Genomic DNA, 19,718 nt, shown 5'->3' on the forward strand with positions numbered 1-19,718 from the left:
ATGAATTTTTTTTTTTTAAAAATGACAGGCTATACTTGCGTATACGGCATAACTATTCTGGAATAAACTAAAATATTTAAAGTTTTCTATTAATCATAATTTAATTTGATTAGCTCTGGAAACAAGTGTCGATTTGCGGGTGATTCCACTCCTCGTCTGGAATTCGTATTATCGAAGGGGAGTGGCCCATGTTTCATGTCCGTCTGGGTGGTCGCACATCAGCTGAGTCTGTCTTTCAATGGATGAATAATTGATTTTTTTTTTTATGGAGATCTGCATTTGAGCGGCGAGGATTTCAGTGTTCTGTTTGTGGGTTCTGTTTAGAGCTCATAAAGGCCGGCCTAGTGCTCCTCGGGGAGCTTCGTGCGACGTGAATTTTAATGAATTCCAGAAGAGTCTGCATCTGGGTACTTCGATATTTATGAGTTCTGGTTTTGCTTTGGATTGACTTTTGATGAATATTAAAGTATCTCCGTGTGTGGGCTCCTATGTTTTGGCGTATGCTTTTACTTTGCATTTACTGTTTATGTTGTGTAATCTGGGGTGTTTCTGGCTTTCGTTTATTTCCATTGGTTTATCTGTTTAGAGGTGTGGTGTTGATGATTCTCGTTTATTTCTATTGGTTTTATGTGCTTAGAGGTGCTTGTGTTTGTGTGCATGATGTCTGACGCTAGACGGTGAGTCATTAACCTTTGTGATGTTCTGTTGGGCGTTGATGAAGAGTTTTGTTGGTGTAGATTTCGATGAACTTTAAAGCTCGTCTAGTCTCGAGTGCTCTATAAGATGGAAATATAAGTGAACAACTTTGAGTATCTTTTTTTTTTATATATATAAGTAAAAAAATATGAACAACTTTGAGTATCTTTCATTATCTTGTGTAGATCAAAAGAAACCCTTCGCTGATGACATCATTAAGAGTCTTTCATTATTTTGCTTATTGTGGTTTAACTTTGCATATAGACGAAAACTTCAGCTGAATACACATTTTGCAAGGACGGCATTGGTTTTTTTTAGGTCCCCCGTTAATCATTATCGTCATTCATTTTTATTTGATGAAAATTCATTGTAACATTTTTTCAAGGAAATCCCTAATCCAGCAGGTGATACTGAAATCAACTAATGGCGTGTGGTTCAGGTTCTGTGCTTGACTGTTTAAGAGAGAGCTCTTCCCGATTTTCTTGGATATGCAAAGATGGAGAAAAAACAAAAGATCACTCAGTACAGGGAAAGGTTGGATAAGACACTTGCATTGCCTGATCTGGCAAATAAGGAGACACTTGAAACCTTAGTCAAGAATCAACTCCTACATTCTTCAGAAGATGAAACTAACGGTCCTTAATTCCCCTGATTTTCCTTTTGACCTTCTTTAGACATCTGTGGCTTATGTTTCCTTGCGTTGTTACAAAAATGATATGCATTTGTGGACCACTTTCCAATTATAAATGTTTGTTTGGGCAGGGTGCAATCAGAAAGTAATTGAAAATAGGACTGCAGAAGTATCATTTTTTCTTGACATGTTGAGGAGTGCTTCAGTAGATGATAACGATGGATTGGAAGCCAGTGAGAGATCACGTGCCGAATGGAAGGTATACCATCTGATTTGCATGGTTTTCTTCCTTTCATTTCCTCTCCTTCACGTCCTTTTGTATTCTGAAATCTTCTTTGTTTACTCTCCCCTCTATCTCCCCTGAACCTTTTTCATTCATATATCAAGACAAGTTTTCTTCAGAAAATTTAAATAATTCGGTGACGAGTGACGTCATTCACCGATTGGATTGACTTCTTTGTCAAAAAGTTTCAACTTGTGAAAATGAATGCAGTTGCATACAGGGGCGGAACTAAAGCCCCCCCAAAATTTTTCAAATTTGATGAAAATTAGGTTTTAGAATGTGTTTTTATAAAGTAGACTATATAAAAATTAGTATTTAGCCTCCCCAAAATTATTTTTTCTTAACTTAGCCCCCCCAAACAAGATTTTCTGGTTCCGCCATTGGTTGCATATGATTTTACATTTGGATGGGCTTGTTTATGACATTTTTATTAGGAGGTCTTGGGATAGTTTTGTGACAACCTACTTTTGGCAGTTAAAACAAGACAAGGAAGACTTTCGTGTTATGTATCGTGAAGGGCCCAAAGGCACGCCCTTTCATACTTTACTAGTTGAAGGCTACGTAGATGGGCCTGTAGATGTTTGTAAGTTATACAAGAATTTCCAGTCATCTTGAGCTCATCTTGCATTTGAGTAATAATCATGTAATCATTTAGATTGTTAGATATCATTGGATATCATATCAAAAATCTTTTAGAAAAATTCTGCCCTTCATTGTAGGTCTATGCACCTCATGGGAGTCATCCCTCTACAAGAAATGGTAAGTATTTTCCCTCATTCTATGCGCATTTAATTCTCTACTTGTCACCTATAAGGGCATAAGCTGTTTGATTGCCTGATGTATAAAATCTCATTTTTGCACTACATGAATGATAGAGCATCAACATGCATCTCGTTGTGAAACGAGAAGCTTCATCTCCTTTCTCTCTCTTTCTTTATCATTCTTTTTTCCTTTTTTTTTTTTTGTGTGTGTTGGGGTTGGGGTATATCGAGTGAAGAAAATCAAATATCCTGCATCAAGGAGCAGTGACAGTAATATAACATTTATCACCTATAACTATTTCCTTCAGTTTTCATCTTGTTGGCATTATATAGGGTCTTATTAGTAATATATTGTTTTGTGGGAAATATTTTAGCCACAAAGGGATTATACAAAAGCAATCCCACAAACTGATGGGGCTTGATGTGGTTCGTTAGATTGTAAAGTTACTTTTATTATAAAATAGATCTAACAGATCAGATGAAACCACATCAATTTTTGAGATTATTTTGTGTAATTCCTTTGTGGATGTAGCAGTACCCTTGTTTTAAAGGGTCTTTGAATTTTTGAAGTTATTGGTTATCAAAATTTTAGTTTGTGAAGATCCAAGTGATATATGTGGTGATTATTATTATCATTATTATTATTATTATTATTATTCTCATTATTATTTGTAAAAGATGGGGAGAGAGAGAGAGAGAGAGACCAGCCTTTTCTCTTGACTTAAATGATACTGTAATTTTGACAATATTTTTCTTCTTTTTCATTCTATTAATTTCAGGTGGCCTCAGTTTAGTGTTCCAACTTTCAAAATGATTTGTGGCAAATGTTTGCAAAAGGTGCGGATTGGTGAACAGATATCTTTAGTGAGGTTCGTCTAGCATAAAACTGCAGTATTTCTTAAATTTTGTTTGATAGTAATTTTTTTTTTCAGTTTCTGAGATATATTTCACTTTGAAAACCTGATTTTTCTTTGAATTTTTGGAAGAAAGGATGAAGGTTCCTTGGCCACTGTCAACAAGGGAGGCCATTGTGCACTATTTTATGTTTGAGTACTTTCAAGATGATCTCATTGTTGTCCTTCTAAACACGGTAGTCCTTGAAATCTTTAGTGGACTATTTTGTCGTGGTTGCGATGTTTTTTGTGTCTGTCGTTTCTAGGTTGAACCTGAAGTAAAAGTATTTTATTACAATTGTGCTTGCAGATTTCTGATTTGGAAAGCATTGATATATCTACTCATGGTTTCACCAATGAGGTGATCCCTGAAGCAAATGGCGTTGTTAGGATTGATGTTGTAGGAGGCTTTGCTTTGCAGAAGGTGACCTCAGAAAGAAGTTACTTTCGGTGAGTGGTAGTTAATTGGCTATCATGTAGATCCTGTAAGCAAATCCAATTGTGTTGAAAAGGCTAGACTGCAGTGGACATGGAATGGACATTTAGATCTTTAATCAACCCGATCCCATATGCATCCTTTCGGCATAAATTTAGTTTATTATATCTTGGCAGTAAAGGGCAAGAGCATTGATGATTTAGGGCTTTCTTTATAAATTATAAATGCATTTTGTCCGTTTGAAAATGAGTCTAGTGACTTTGCCACGGGCAGCTTGTCTTACATCGCCAGTGGAAATAATTTATGGAGTAACTTGCTAACTAAGCAAGTTTTTTTAAGTGATTGGATTTCTGCCCAGTGGTACCTAAGATAATTTGAGTAATGTTGTATGATTTCTTTCCTTGTTCGGTGCTCCAATTTTTAATCTTTAGGAACTTCTAATTTTGTAGGACAATAGCAAATATGGACATCAAGTTGGACTTTGTCCCTCCATCCCTTATAAACTTTATCTCACGGCAGCTCATTGGCAATGGTTTCAGACTCTATCAAAAGGTCATAAACCTTATTCTGTCATACTTAACTACTAATTTGGTTCAAGTTATCAGTTTTCTTGTCCATTGTTTCAGCAATACGACCAACTCATGGAGGAGGAATACTATTCAAATCAGTTGTGTGAAATTAAAACCACATTTGAATCTAATAAAATCATCCAATTCGATAACTTCTAGAATTAACTGCATTTATCCTACTTAATCACTGGATTTCAGCAGCTCTTGATTGGACCCATGCAATATCATCCTGTGTGTTGGCTCCTGCAGCCTTTATGTGATTCCTGTTCTATTGTTTTTTCTCACACTTTCCAATCCTCAAAACCACAGGTAGTGTCTTCTATGTCTAAGACTGACAAAGATTTTATTGATGCCTTGGGGGACCCACTGTATACTAAAATACGTGAAGCTCTTTATTCCCCTAATATATCAGAAAGGACTGTGGAAGGAGAAAAGATCAAGACTGATGCGTGTATTTTCCCTGAAGAACATCTTATTGCGAATAAGCAGGATGAATTGGTGGATATACGTCAGGAGGTTCATTGTGATTACCATGCAAGTGAATCTGAGCCAAAAAATGCAGTAGTAACAGACAGGAAAGCTTTTGGAGAGATTGAAGAAGAAGAGAGTGAAGAAAACAAGCATTTTGAGGAGGATGGTAAGGACACAGATCACATTTCAACCAAGGAATCCAATGAAGGGTGTAATGTAAATGGCAAAAGAAATATATCAATCAGGTCTGAGGTGGAACAAGCTCTGGGAACATTAGAAAAGGTCATCTCAGTGATTCGGGAATATGGGTTTAATGCCCAAACTGGGTTCTCTTCTGGATTAACCAGTAAAGAACCTCCATATATGGAGGTTCTGACAAAGGACTCAAATTTCAATGATGAGGTTATTCTTGAAGTATTGGAAAAGGAAATCATTGATGGGACTTCACTTGAACGGCCTAGGAATAGCTCTAGCAATCACAGCTTCAGGTATTTCTTATGGTTCATTCAATTTTGGAAAGCTGTTTAGGGAAATGGCATGCCCCATCCCTTTTTTTTGCTTTGAGATGATGTGACTTCATCAATCTCAAATTGGAAGGGCAAGTACTTCAATCAGTGCTTGCTCCGTCCTTTAAGTCCATCACAACACAAACCAGAGTCCACAATTGATACATGGATCTGTATTTAATATCTTATTACTGGAATCGACTCACCAGTGCAGAATTTTAGGCCACATTTCAAATCAACTAATAAATGGTGCTTTTCCAATCCTGTTTTTGCAGGCATGCACGATCAAATTCTCTCCCAAGGGAGGTAAACCATAACAAAATTCTACTAGCATCAACGGAGCAGGAGCAGTATCTTTCGGTTCCTAATGAGGCTACGCAGGTTACTCCGAATGGGACAACAGAAGTACAGGCTTTGGACCAAAGTGCACATGATATTAAGCAGAAAACGAGCACAGAGGCAAATGGCATCCAGGAAAGTAGTCTAAACGGAGAAGAGAAATCAAGCGGACAGAAAAAGCATAGGCTATGTTGTTTCATGTTGCGAGGTTGAAAAAGAATCAGTAGAAAATTTGAAAAACTCAAAAGGTTTCATTATGGTCACACCACAACTCAATCCTCACAGATACCAATGAGTGATTTTGTACCATATTTGGAGATAACTTGTATGATAGTTAATACTCTTTCCAATGTTCTATATAGATTTTTGAATTTGAAGTCTAAAATAGGAACCATTGAGCACAGCTTGTTTCCAAATTGCCCTCTTTTTTTACCAGTAAGTTCTATTAATAAGAGGTTTTCTTCAAATGCCAATATTAACCATTTTGCATTTTTATTACATAGTTTTGTAGTACAGATAATTGATATTTCCATCATATCATAAGAAAATACATAGAAGCTACAATTTTTTTTTTTTTTTTATGTTTTATATTTTGCAATTTATATTCTCGTTTAAATTTAGTAATTTAGACTATTTTTATTCTTTTTTTTTTTTCATTTTGATAGACAAATTTTATTGGAGATGGTGCTAATTAAAGATAAAATAAAAAATTGTAAAATCTCTTAAAATGAAAAATACCTCTCCGATATTGTTAAGAGAAATTCTAGATATAAGCTTTACATTCTTATATCATGATTTTATTTTTTTATTTTTTTATTTTATATTAAATTATTTTAAGTGACGTGTAGAGATGTGGAGGTCAGTGTATCAAAATTCGTTTGTTAAAACCCTCTCCTAAACAAAGAAGAGAAACAGGAACACAAGCTCAGAGCTCAAAGCTCTTACAGAAAATGTCGAGGAAGTTCTGGACCCCTCTCTACACGACTCTGCGCCGGACCCTTCCTTCGAAACACCCTTATTTGCCTGCCAATTCCGCTTTCAAATTCCCGTCTCCCACTTATTTTTTGTCACCCCCGTCTCCTTCAAGTTCACCTAATTCCCCATTTTCTTCAGGCTATGATTTTTACTCTCTCCAGAATCCAAAGTTTCCCGTAAGAATTTTCTGTTTCTCCACGGGAGCTGAGGAGCAGTCCAGCGCTAGATGCTGGAGTTGTGGCGCTGTGGCCATAGCGGCGCCGTTTCTGGTCTGCGAGACGTGTCGGAGCGTTCAGCCCATGGATCATTCTCTAGACTACTTCCAGATCTTCGGGCTGTAAGTATTCCACACTCCAAAACAGTTCTGGTAATAGATTTCAGAATTACACGGGCTGTCGGTTTGCCAATAGAGCTGGTGATTTTTAAAATTCAAAATCTCTTCTCCAGTACCTCATTATACTCATCGTTTCAAAATTATATATTCAAGTTTTTCTATCTGTTAATCTATTCATTATCTGCGAAATGGAGCTTTTAGATAAAGGAGGAAAAGAATGACTTTTTTTTCGACTTCCAGTAATTATAGGCCACTACTTCTCATTTATTTATTCATTAATTCGTTTGTCTGGTTTTAACTTTGACAGAGAAAAGAAGTATGATATTGAGGTCCAGAATCTGGAGGGTAAGTACAAAGACTGGCAGAAAAAATTGCATCCTGATCTAGTGCACTCAAAATCTCCGGTTTGTATATCCAACTCTTCAATTTGAAACGAAAAAAAAAAAGACATGTTTGTTGGAAATTCTTGTGTAAATTTTTCTCTTGTTTTTATAGAGAGAAAGAGGGTATGCTGCTGAACAGTCTGCTCGGGTAATTGATGCGTATCGCACGCTTAGCAAGCCATTGTTGAGGGCGATATACATTGTAAGATACTTCGTACCATGGATTTTATGGAGGGTATTATGTTTAGAAAAGCATCATGCATTCCAGGATTGCACATATGTTTGTTTGTTGACGCTTAACTACTTGATATGGTGCCTTTTCACTCACAAATTACTATGCAATTACCAAAAGTCTCAATTTGCAGCCTAAACTACCTGTATTTCTGAATTTGTACCTCAAGTCAGTAACCATTACGATCATTACCATATGGCCAGTATTTAGTTCATTTTAACTTCAAATTTTAACTGATGGCAAATTGAAAACGTTCTGTTGATACAGCATTATTAGGCCTAGGCCGACTCCTGCAAATTGTCAGAAATGTAAATATATCCTTTTATTTTCAGGTGCCCATTATACACACATGCACACAGGCATATATGTATTTTTGTGCAAGTTTTCTGCAATGGATGCAAATAGTAGCCAAATCCACTTGATTTTTGTGGATATAGTGGCACTCATCTGGATCTTCTTTGTTGGAAAATAATGATCATATGAAATATTTTTTTCTAGTAGGTGGATATGGGAATACTCGGAAGAGTAGTAATGGAGGCATGTGATGAACCTGCATGGTTATTCACTAAAATTAATTAAACCTCTGTAACTTTAATGTTATGTTGGTGGCTAGGCATGAATGTATTGGGTATTGGGGCCTGGGTTTCAGAACATATGGATATCTCTGAGAAAATGATGCTACTTTGACTAGATTTTTTTTATTTAGGATGTCTATCTTTGCCTGTTTTGATTACAAATCTCCTGGTATCAATTTTTCCTTTTTCTTTTTTAAGTTTGTGACAAAAGATTTGCTACTTCTTTTATAGCTGAGGCTTGAAGGTGTAGATGTTGATGAAGAAGAAACACTTACAGATCCGGAGTTACTTTCTGAGGTAATTTTGGTCTGATTGGATTGTGGCCAGAATCGGATATTTTTAGTTTGCTTGAAGGTGTTTTGGAATTTCTTGTCTATGCATGGGCTGTGCATCCTGCTCATTGCTTTACGTTATAAAATTTATGAACAAACTGAATCTATGTCTAATGAGTTTGGTCCAAGTGAAGAAGACATCATGTCTCTATCTAGGGAGCTGATGTGTCATCTCCTTGTATACCGCTGCCCCTCCTTCCAGCTGGAAAATCTGTGATTCCAGATTATAATCAATGATTTGGGGATATATGTTTGCCTTATATATGTGTGTGCGGGCGTGCTTGCACAAGCGTGTATATAATACTTACGAATAATGGTTAACTAATTCTTGCAGCCTTGATAATACTATGAAAAATAAAAAGGATCAAGTGCATTCTTAAATTGCGATCTTCAGAGCACTAAAAGCGCAATTGGTTTCATGAAGCAGTTGGTGTGTAGCAGATGGTTAAGTCCTGCTATGACAGTCGATATAATTAATAAATTTAAAATAGCCTAAATAATAAATATGCCCCATAACGTAGTGGGCAGTAGTGGAGGAAGCAGGGAAGCAGTTTGTTCTGTGTAGAAAAGGCTCCTTTTTATATTTTATATAGCGACCTCTTCTATAATTGAAAAACAGATTTGACCTCCCAAATTTGGTTTTTAGTGATGTGCTGACAGGCAATCTTTTTGGTTGTGTGAACGTTTATATTAGACACTGAGCATGCAGCAGCTACAAGTCGTTTTCCACCCACAACAACAACCACAAGTCGTTCTGTACAAGGATAACATTCTGCCTATTATATTTTTACTTGTATTCTATTCCTATTTCTTTTATTATTTTCTGCACATATTACGTTAATTAGCTGGCTTTCTATTTTAGGTAAAAAGGATTCTGTTAGTTTGTTAGTTTGTTAGAGCAAAGTGTGTATAAAGTAAACCTCCTTGTATCGTGCAGTAGTAGAGAAATATACAGGGCAAAACTTTCCAGACCTTCATGCATTATACTCTCTGTTTTCTTCCTTTCTGAAATGTTACATGGTATCTAGAGCCAGAGAGAATCCCACCATGGAGGACCCTCTTGAAAGTTCTGCCGATTCTTCTTCTACCCACACAGACAATTCCGCAAACACCTCTCGTGCCATCAATCCCACCATGGCTCGTTACTTGAACTTGAGTGACCCCAACAATCCTTTTCGACTGGACCATGGAGACAATCCGGCAGTGATTTTAGTCACTGATCTACTCACGACTGATAATTACCCCACTTGGTCGCGCGCTATGCGACGGGCACTTCGTGCTAAGAACAAATTAGGGTTCATCACGGGTACAATCTCCCAACCAACTGACCTCGCAGATCCTCTCTTTGAGCTTTGGGAGCGTTGCAATGACATGGTGGTTTCGTGGATCCAGAATTCGATCAGCCCCTCCATCAAGTCTAGCGTGGTGTTCGTTGATGATGCGCGTGATATTTGGTCTGATCTTCAGGATCGCTTCTCCCAACAGAACGGCCCCCGCATCTTCCAGCTCAAGAAAACCCTAGCCAGTCTTCTCCAAGACCATGACTCTGTAAGTGTCTACTATGGTAAGCTAAAAACTCTCTGGGATGAGCTTTCAATATATGACCCCATCCCCGTTTGCAATTGTGGAACCATGAAAACACTGTTAGACCGATACCAACGTGACTGTGTATTTCAATTTCTTATGGGTTTACATGATACATATTCCAATGTTCGTGACCAAATCATGCTCCTAGATCCCTTACCCGCTGTTACAAAAGTTTTTTCCCTCATCCAACAACAGGAACATCAACATCAACTCATTTCTCATTCCCCCTCCCCTGATTCCATGGCCTTAGCTATTAAAAGACCTTTTGTTCCAAATGCCAAATACTCACCTCAGTCACGACCCCTTTCAAAGAAAGACCGACCTTATTGCACTCATTGTAAGATTTTAGGCCACACTTTTGAAACATGTTTCAAAGCTGGTAATGCAGAGGCCCCCGTGTGTTCTCACTGCAACTTATCTGGACACACCATGGAGAAGTGTTACAAATTGCATGGATACCCACCAGGCCATAAACTCTTTAACAAGCCCCATAGCTCTGCTGTTTTTGCTACTCAATCTATGTTATCTTCTGCTTCTAATCTTGAGGAAATTAGTGATGAAAGAGTGGGTCTCACAAGGTCACAGTATCAGCAGTTAATAGCTTTACTTCAGCCAAGGGAGCCTTCCATTGCTGCTCAGTCATCCACTAAACAGATTCAGTCCAATCATCAACCTGCCAATCAGCCTTCCACGCATTCCCATCTCTCTGGTACTCTTTTTTGTCTCTCTACCTGCACACACAACACTCTTCACTCACTTGATAGTTCTTGGATCATCGACACAGGTGCAACAGACCATATGGTCTGCTGCACTTCATTCTTCACTCAAATCACTGCACATGTTAATTACTCTGTTAAGTTACCAAATGGCACTGAAGCTCCTGTCACACACATTGGCACTGTCCAAATAACATCATCACTCTGCCTAACCGAGGTTCTATGCATTCCTTCCTTCCATTTTAATTTAATCTCAGCCAAGAAATTGGCTAACTCTCTCACATGCTGTCTGGTTTTTTTATCTGATTGTTGCTTCATTCAGGACCTTTTCTCTTGGACAACGATTGGGAAGGGTGAAGTACGGAATGGCTTGTACCACTTGTTAAGAACTGCCGTCTCTCCTTCAGCTCTTGTAAACACTTTTTCACAGTTTCCACATACCCAATTTACTGTTTCAGCTTCTGTTAAGTCCAATGTTGATGTCACTGACCTTTGGCATTGTCGCCTAGGTCACCTTTCATTTCCATGTTTAAGTTTAATTTCCGATCCTATTGTCAAGGATAATATTTCCTCTATCAATAGCAAACCATGTTACATTTGTCCTTTGGCTAAACTTCATCGTCTTCCTTTTCCTTATAGTCAACATAAGACTTCTGGACCTTTTCAAATCATACACTGCGACCTTTGGGGACCATGCTCAGTTACTGCCTATGATGGTTACAAATATTTCCTAACCATTGTTGATGACTTCACTCGAAGCACTTGGCTCTATCTACTTCAAAACAAAGCAGAAACCAGAAAATGTATCACATCTTTTTCAAATCTGGTTGAGACTCAATTTAACCTTAAAATCAAAGTCTTAAGAAGTGATAATGGGAATGAATTCCAAATGATAGATTTTTTTAACACTAAAGGCATTATACATCAAAAAAGTTGTGTTGCCACTCCTCAACAAAACGGTGTTGTGGAGAGAAAACATCAACACTTGCTCAACGTGGCTAGAGCACTAAGATTTCAAGCTAGTTTGCCACTTGAATACTGGAGTGATTGTGTCTTAACTGCCACTTACCTCATAAATAGGACTCCTAGTCCCATTCTTCAAAACAAAACTCCATATGAGCTTCTCTTCCACTCCAAACCCACTTATGCTCACATAAGAGTTTTTGGATCTCTTTGTTTTGCAACTACTCTTTCCCATGGTAGAAAAAAGTTTGATTCCCGAGGTCGCATGTGCATTTTTCTTGGATATCCTTTCGGTATCAAAGGATATAAACTCCTTGATCTTGTCACAAAATCCACTTTTGTCTCTAGGGATGTTGTCTTTCATGAGTCAGTTTTTCCATTTCAGTCATTGCCTTCACCCACCTCTACCATATCCAATGCACCCAACCTGGTTTTTACTCAACCCCTACCAGACTCCCTTGACTTCCCAACTTACACTTCCAATTTCATTCCTCTCCTTCCAACAGATTCTGCCAACTTATCCTCACCTTCTAATTTTCCAGCTTCTACAGCACCAAATCACTCTCACTCAGAAATTATTCCCACTGCTCCACTTTCCATACCTACCCGTGCCATTTCCTCCCCCAACATTGCTATTAACACCCCACCTCGCAGGTCAACAAGACTAAGGAGAGCACCACAGTACTTACAAGACTTTCACTGTCAACAAGCCTCAATTTCTGCTTCATCACCATTGTTGTCCAAGTCAATCTCTGCCACCATTGGTAATCCTTATTCCTTAACAAATTTTCTCACTTACCAGAAATTTTCACCCTCTTTTACTGCTTTTTCTACTTCCATTTCCACTGTTTCTGAACCACAAACATATAAGCAAGCTCTGAAAGACCCTGGCTGGTGTCAAGCTATGAACACCGAACTGCAAGCCTTAGAACAGAACCATACTTGGATCCTCACTGATTTACCTCCTGGAAAAGAAGCTATCGACTGTAAATATGTCTACAAAACAAAATTCCATTCTAATGGGACCATTGAGAGGCTGAAAGCAAGGCTTGTCGCCAAGGGTTTTACACAGCAAGAAGGAGTTGACTACACAGAAACTTTTTCCCCAGTTGCTAAGCTGGTCACAATCCGAGTTTTACTTTCTGTAGCTGCTGTCCGAGGCTGGTCTCTTCACCAATTTGATGTCAACAACGCATTTCTCCATGGCAGCCTAGAAGAGGAGATTTATATGCGCAAACCACCGGGCTACAACAAAGGAGGCCCTCATCAAGTATGTAAACTGCTTAAGAGCATTTATGGCCTCAAGCAAGCCTCGAGACAATGGTATTCCAAGTTCTCTTCCTCACTTATTCTCTTTGGTTTTGAGCAATCAAAAGCTGATTACAGCCTTTTCACTAAACTAGATGGCACTTCATTTACTGCCTTACTAGTTTATGTTGACGATATTATCGTTGCTGGAAATTGTCCAACCTCCATTGCTTCCCTCAAAACTTTCCTTAACAGTCATTTTAAAATCAAAGATCTTGGATCTTTGCGATATTTTATTGGGTTGGAGGTTGCCCAATCTTCAAAAGGGATCCATCTATGCCAACGAAAGTATGCCTTAGACATTTTAGCTGACTCAGGCACACTTGGCAGCAAGCCTCTCAAACTGCCTCTCCACCAAAATTTTAAGATATGCAAAACTTCTGGTGATCCTCTTCAAGATCCTAGTTCTTATCGTAGGTTGATTGGGCGTCTGCTGTACTTAACAATCACTAGGCCTGACATTTGTTACCTTGTCCAGCTCTTAAGTCAGTACATGGATCATCCCACAACTACACATTTAGCTACTGCTCATAATATACTTAGATATATTAAAGCAGCCCCTGGACAAGGCATTCTACTATCATCTGAATCTCAGCTCCAGCTCAAGGCATATTGTGATTCTGATTGGGCCTCATGCCCCGACACTCGACGCTCGGTTACAGGCTACTGCATTCTTCTTGGCAGCTCACTGGTTTCATGGAAGACAAAGAAACAATCTGTCGTTTCCCGCTCCTCAGCTGAAGCCGAGTACCGTTCCATGGCCTCCACATGTTCTGAGCTTACTTGGTTGAGATATTTGCTCACTGATTTGAGAGTTTCACATCCGCAAGCTGCCTTCCTCTACTGTGACAATCAAGCAGCCCTCCACATCGCTGCAAATCCAGTTTTCCACGAACGAACGAAGCACATCGAGTTGGATTGTCACCTAATCAGAGACAAGATCCAAGAGGGTAGTATCACCACTGCCCATGTCCCCTCTCACTGCCAAATAGCAGACATTTTCACAAAAGCACTACCGTCTTCTCTCCTCCAATCACACTTAGCCAAGATGGGAATAGTAAATCTCTATTCTCCATCTTGCGGGGGGCTATTAGACACTGAGCATGCAGCAGCTACAAGTCGTTTTCCACCCACAACAACAACCACAAGTCGTTCTGTACAAGGATAACATTCTGCCTATTATATTTTTACTTGTATTCTATTCCTATTTCTTTTATTATTTTCTGCACATATTACGTTAATTAGCTGGCTTTCTATTTTAGGTAAAAAGGATTCTGTTAGTTTGTTAGTTTGTTAGAGCAAAGTGTGTATAAAGTAAACCTCCTTGTATCGTGCAGTAGTAGAGAAATATACAGGGCAAAACTTTCCAGACCTTCATGCATTATACTTTCTGTTTTCTTCCTTTCTGAAATGTTACAGTTTATGTTTCTCGATTATAATATTTCAGTCCCTACCTCAAAAGGTGAAGGCTCAATTTTTTTTTATTTTTATTTTCTGAATCTGAATTGCAGATTTTGGAAATCAGGGAAGCTGTTGAAGAGGCAGCTGATCCTCTGGCGTTAAATGAGATCAAGTCTCAGGTATATCTGAGCCCTTTTAAGACGTATTTTTATGAGAATAGAGTGGCCAGTTCAGAATGGCAGAGTTGCATATACCCTAGTTTGAATATTTTAAACCATCATATTTTTTCAGACTGCAAGAAAAATATGAAGCTGATGGCTTACTCAAGGACCTGAAAAAGAAAAAAAGTTGCATGATTATGGGTCTGTGTAGGTCGTGTCCACAAATGCTAGATTAGTGGGCCTTAAGTTCCTTTCCAAATGCTCTGCTCTGTTTACTCCGTTTGCTAGAATGAATGGTTGCTGTCCTGGTTCAAGTGTTAATCGGCAATATACATTTTTATTTGTCCAGATGAACGAGAAGCTTAATCATTGGTCTAACTCTTTTACAACTGCATTTCGATGTCGAAAGTTTGAAGAAGCTGTAAATTCTATCCGAAGAATGACTTACTATGAACGTGTAACTGAAGAAATCGTGAAGAAACTCTAATATAGGTGCTCAACACATATATTTTGGCCAATTCTTTCATAATATAGGATATGAGTTTTGGAATAATCTTATAGGCGAAAAGATATCAGGTTCTTTTTATTTTCTTCTTTGCTAGGACTGATTTCTTCACCTCCGGTTGACAAATAAACACTTTATAAAGGTTTTTGGAGGTGAACGAATCAGGTTTCTTGCTAATGCTCTATTTCCAATTTGCGGATGGCAAATCATGTTGTCAACATAATTGAAAATACCAAATAATCTTGTAATCAGATTCCTAAGGAAGAGATGTTTCATGAATCTTGATGTCCTTGGGCGATCAATCATCAAAGCCTTCATGCTCTCTCCATTTCACGATTTCAGCAAAATCTCAAACACTCATTTTTTAAAACATAATAGTGTTAGTGTTATAAAAAAGTGTTGTGTAAATCATTTTTCATATTAAAAATGTAAGAATAATGAGTCACTTTTATCATTAAAACGTTAAATAATGGTTTAAAATTGAAATACGCAGTTCAGAATTCTAAAGTATTACCAAAAGAAAAAGAGCCGTTGCAACCTTGCAAGGCTTTTCAAGAGAGATAGATACTTGAATGGGGAACAACTACAGAAAATACTTAGTAAAAAGAACCAAATTAAATTCAAATTAAGAACTTGCGTTTAGATCTTAGAGCTGATTTTTGTTGTAATACGGTACGGGCTAAATCTTGCTTCCCTTCTCTGTTTAGCCCGTAAAAAACTTCTCGAAAATTAACAGTACTGGGGACAATCCCACCATCAAGCATGTCTGATATAAGCTGCAAAGCCTCTTCAGACTTCCCTACCTTACAGAGAGAAGTGATGAATATTGAATAAGTTTTGAAATCAGGCAGAGGCCCTTTTACTTTCATACGATGGAAGATATTCTGAGCATCAGCAAACTTCCCCACGTTCATGTAACCTCGTATCAGTTCCGAATAGGTAACAACAGTTGGTTGACAACCTTCATGTTGCATTTCGTGAAAAACTTTGTGAGCTCTTTCTATCTGCTTCTCCTTCATGAAATGGGAAATTAACGATGTATAAACGTGGACGGTCGGATTAATCCCTGCCTGCTTCATAGAATCCACCTTGGCCAATGCCTCTTCCATGCAACCCTTTTGTAGCAGTCCATGAACAAGGCTTCCATAAGTATACCGATCCAACGCTGATCCTTCCGCGCTAACTTCATCAAACAATACTTGAGCTTCCTTCAACCTCCCCACGCGACAAAGAGCCCTAATGTACAATGAGTGGCTTAGTGGAACTGTAAACCCAACTCTAGGAAGTGAATCTGTACACCTTCTAGCTTCCAACAGCCTACCAACTTCACATAAACAACCAAGGTAAGCTTCAACGAGTTCTTTGTCAGGGATATGTCCAGCATTCATCATCTCCTCGAAAAATTTAATGGCTTCATCCACCTTCCTACCTTTCCTCCTACAAAGATTCATAATCAAATACTTGTAGGTCCCCCTACTTGGGTTACAACCATCAGCTTTCATCTGTCCAAAAACTTTCAGAGCAATCTCAGTCAGACCTGTACGACCATACAGCATAATCATGATTGTCCATGTATCAGATGTAATTGGGCAATCTCTTCTTCTCATTTCGTAGAAAAGGTTTCTCATGTACTGGAAATCTTTTCCACGTCCAGCAATTTTGATGGCCATGTTGTAAGTTTCGGTAGTGTGACTATAACCAGTTTGTTTCCCTACCCAGGAGAAGAAGTGCAATGCGGCAGACCCATGCACATTGCAATTGTGCAAAATCTCCACAACAAGGTCTGGTGTGAAATGAATATTGCATTTCTCCAAAGCTTCTTGAATCAAGCACCAATCTGTTGATGATGTTAAAATCCAACAACTTTCTTTCACATCCCGCTCATCATAATTTTTTGGAAGTGGTTCCATGAAGTGACTGTCCATCCTTACTTCCTCTGATTGGTTAGAGTTTAACTCCAGATTGAGCTCCTGATCTCTGGATGCATCTGTACCGGGTAACTCTCCTTGAGGGTAAAGCTTCCAAATTCTCTGCATCTGCTTTATCTTTTCTATACTATCAAGCTCTCTCTTTTTCTCCAAGTAAGATATTATCCAATCAAATATTTCATCTCGAATGTCTATCTTAGATGCCCGCATTTCATTCAAAACCTTGAAAATTTCCTCTGTCCTTGAAACCTTACAAAGCTCCTTAATGAACACCGAATAAGACTTCCAAGTGGGCCTCATGCCTTTGTCCTCCATACTCCTAAAAACTTTCCATGCTTCAGATATACGGTTTTGGCTGACGTGACCTGCAACCATTGCCGTGATTGCCACAGTATCGGGCTTTACTCCTCTTTCTAGCATCTCATCATATAGCATGCAGCCTTTTTCATAATCATCCATCCTGAAAAGGTGCTGCATAAGCTCTGTATAAGTAGAAGTCAGAGGCAGATGCCCAGACTCTTTCATATTTTGAAACAGATCAAGTGCCTTTGAAATTTCATTTCTCCTCAAATATCCATTGATGATAATTCCATAAATCTTCCCGTCAAAAGGATATTTTCTCTTCATAATATCAACAATTTCCAGAGAATCTGCGATCCTGTCAGCCCTACACAGTCCTTTCACCAAGGTCTCGAAGTATTCAGGGTTAAGTGTTACATCTTTATCTTTGAGATCACGAATCCATTCTAAAGCTTCTCTGATTTTCCCTGAGATGCACAAACTTTTCAGCACATATCCATAAACATCATGTTCTGGAGTCTGAAAAACTCTTATCATATCATCTGCAATGGAACTAAGAGCGGCAATATCTCCTGATCTGGATATGCAAACCATTAGCATCTTATACAGACCCACATCAAGCGCCATGTCCTTCTGGACCATCTCCTTGTAGAATTCGATTGCAATGTCAGCTTTTCCAGCAAAACAAAGTGCGCGTACCATCTTTTTGTAAACCTGAGCATCTGGTTCACAACCACATTTCCTCATATTCTCAAAGACCAACAAGGCTAGGCTAATTAATTTTGCATTCCCATAGAGGGAGATAAGAATGGTCCAAGTCTTAATATCCTTCTGACATAGGTTGTTATCCATTTCCGCCACCAACTTCTCCACCAACTGAAACTCTCTCGCTTCACCGGCTACGGACAACATGGTATTGTAAGTCTTAGTTGTATGACGAAACCCATCTCTGAGCTTCACCCAATCAAAGAACCTCAAAGCCAAATGTGGCACTTTAAAGCACCTTTTCAAAACTTTCTCGACAACCTCTGAATCGAACCTAACACTCAACGTTTCTAGCTGCTCCTCGATCGAAACAAAACTGTTTCCCGCCCGAACAATCTGCGTAATTTTATGAACTTCGGGGCTAACATCGTTACCACCCAAATTTCCCAACGGGGAATCCTCCAAAGCTGATACATAATCCTTTCCTAGTAACACGCCATCTTCAGCATTTCGACAAACACCTTCGGTCCAATTTGGGTGTTCTTCCTTCACCCGAGCGCCCACCACATGGATATCCCTGGGTATTGAAGTCCCAGATTGTGTGATATCGGAGTTAAAGTTATCAGCGCCTAAGATGTCTTTGATCTCATTGAATAGTAAGCCAAACGAACTAGTTTCTGCTTGGTTCTTTAAAAGGTCTTCGGTTTTCTTGGACTTCGAAAGCTTAGATGATGACTTGGAGAGGCTTGAAAAATGACGAATCTGAAAATTCGAAAGCTGAAAATGAGAGAGCTTGTTGCTTGAATTTAGAAACGAGAACCGGAACTTGATTAAGTTCCTCATGTCATGCTTTTTAGAACGCTGTTACTTGCTGTGCTAAAGCCTCTTCCAGGGGACGAAAACTGGAGAGCAGAGACCCAACGAGCAGAGTTCTAACGAATCACCCAAAATTAGTAGGTTTCGACGCTAAATTCATCTCAACTAATCAATATAATTTTTTTAAATTTTAATATAAAATATAATAAATAATTCAATTTTTTTAAATTTTAAAATAATAATAATATTAAAAAATAATATTTTAATAATATTTTATTATCTCAACTCAATTCAGTTTAACATTTAAATGCAGAATATCCGACTCTCGACTATAAAAACTATAATAATAATAATAATAATAATAATAATAAAACCCACAAAACAAAACAAAACAAAATAAACAAACAAGCAGTTCTGTTAATATAATTATTTTTGCTTATTTTGTACACATTTTATTAATATTATTGGTTAAAATAATTATTTTATATTAAAAAAAATGATACAACTAATTACATTATTTATTATGGTAAGAAAATAAAACTAACAGCTAAGAGCATTTTCGGAATGTAAAATTTAAAGAAAATAGCTCAAAACACACATCCAACGGATTATATATTTTATAACTAATTTATAGTTTGCTATATTATATTCTCTACATCTAGTATTTTTATAATATACTTTGATAATATTTTTATTATATAATCTATTCTTTTTATTTTTTGAATTAATTTATATTTTGATCTTGTTTATAAATTTAGATTAATTTAAAATAAGATATAATTATATAATATTATATATGAGGAGATATTACAAATATCAAAATATACAAAGATATTATTAATAATTAGATAAAATATTTAAAATGAATGAAAAATATTAAAACTTATAATATTTAAATGATATAAAGAAAAA

The 19,718-nt window shown here is 37.7% G+C and overlaps 3 protein-coding genes across 3 annotated transcripts; 2 read left to right on the plus strand and 1 right to left on the minus strand.

Annotated features, from left to right (window-relative positions):
* The first annotated feature begins 85 nt into the window (after window positions 1-85).
* On the plus strand, window positions 86-6,001 carry LOC109010212. The gene is made up of 11 exons (XM_018990969.2): window positions 86-407; window positions 1,136-1,331; window positions 1,459-1,586; window positions 2,085-2,193; window positions 2,330-2,369; window positions 3,151-3,240; window positions 3,362-3,461; window positions 3,575-3,714; window positions 4,150-4,252; window positions 4,579-5,228; window positions 5,522-6,001. Exons 2-11 carry the CDS (start codon window positions 1,193-1,195, stop codon window positions 5,796-5,798), a joined length of 1,776 nt encoding a protein of 591 aa, XP_018846514.1. The 5' UTR covers window positions 86-407; window positions 1,136-1,192; the 3' UTR covers window positions 5,799-6,001.
* Window positions 6,002-6,394: 393 nt separating this feature from the next.
* LOC109010214 (iron-sulfur cluster co-chaperone protein HscB homolog) lies at window positions 6,395-15,138 on the plus strand. The gene is made up of 6 exons (XM_018990971.2): window positions 6,395-6,897; window positions 7,202-7,298; window positions 7,390-7,479; window positions 8,316-8,381; window positions 14,502-14,570; window positions 14,902-15,138. The coding sequence occupies exons 1-6, from the start codon at window positions 6,536-6,538 to the stop codon at window positions 15,037-15,039; spliced, it is 822 nt and encodes a 273-aa protein (XP_018846516.1). The 5' UTR covers window positions 6,395-6,535; the 3' UTR covers window positions 15,040-15,138.
* A 414-nt stretch (window positions 15,139-15,552) lies between these two features.
* LOC109010216 (putative pentatricopeptide repeat-containing protein At5g06400, mitochondrial) lies at window positions 15,553-18,921 on the minus strand. The gene has a single exon (XM_018990974.2). The coding sequence runs from the start codon at window positions 18,831-18,833 to the stop codon at window positions 15,678-15,680; it is 3,156 nt and encodes a 1,051-aa protein (XP_018846519.2). The 5' UTR covers window positions 18,834-18,921; the 3' UTR covers window positions 15,553-15,677.
* Window positions 18,922-19,718: the final 797 nt, after the last annotated feature.

This window comes from Juglans regia, chromosome 3, assembly GCF_001411555.2.
Source record: "Juglans regia cultivar Chandler chromosome 3, Walnut 2.0, whole genome shotgun sequence".
In the NCBI taxonomy this organism is placed as follows: Eukaryota; Viridiplantae; Streptophyta; class Magnoliopsida; order Fagales; family Juglandaceae; genus Juglans; species Juglans regia.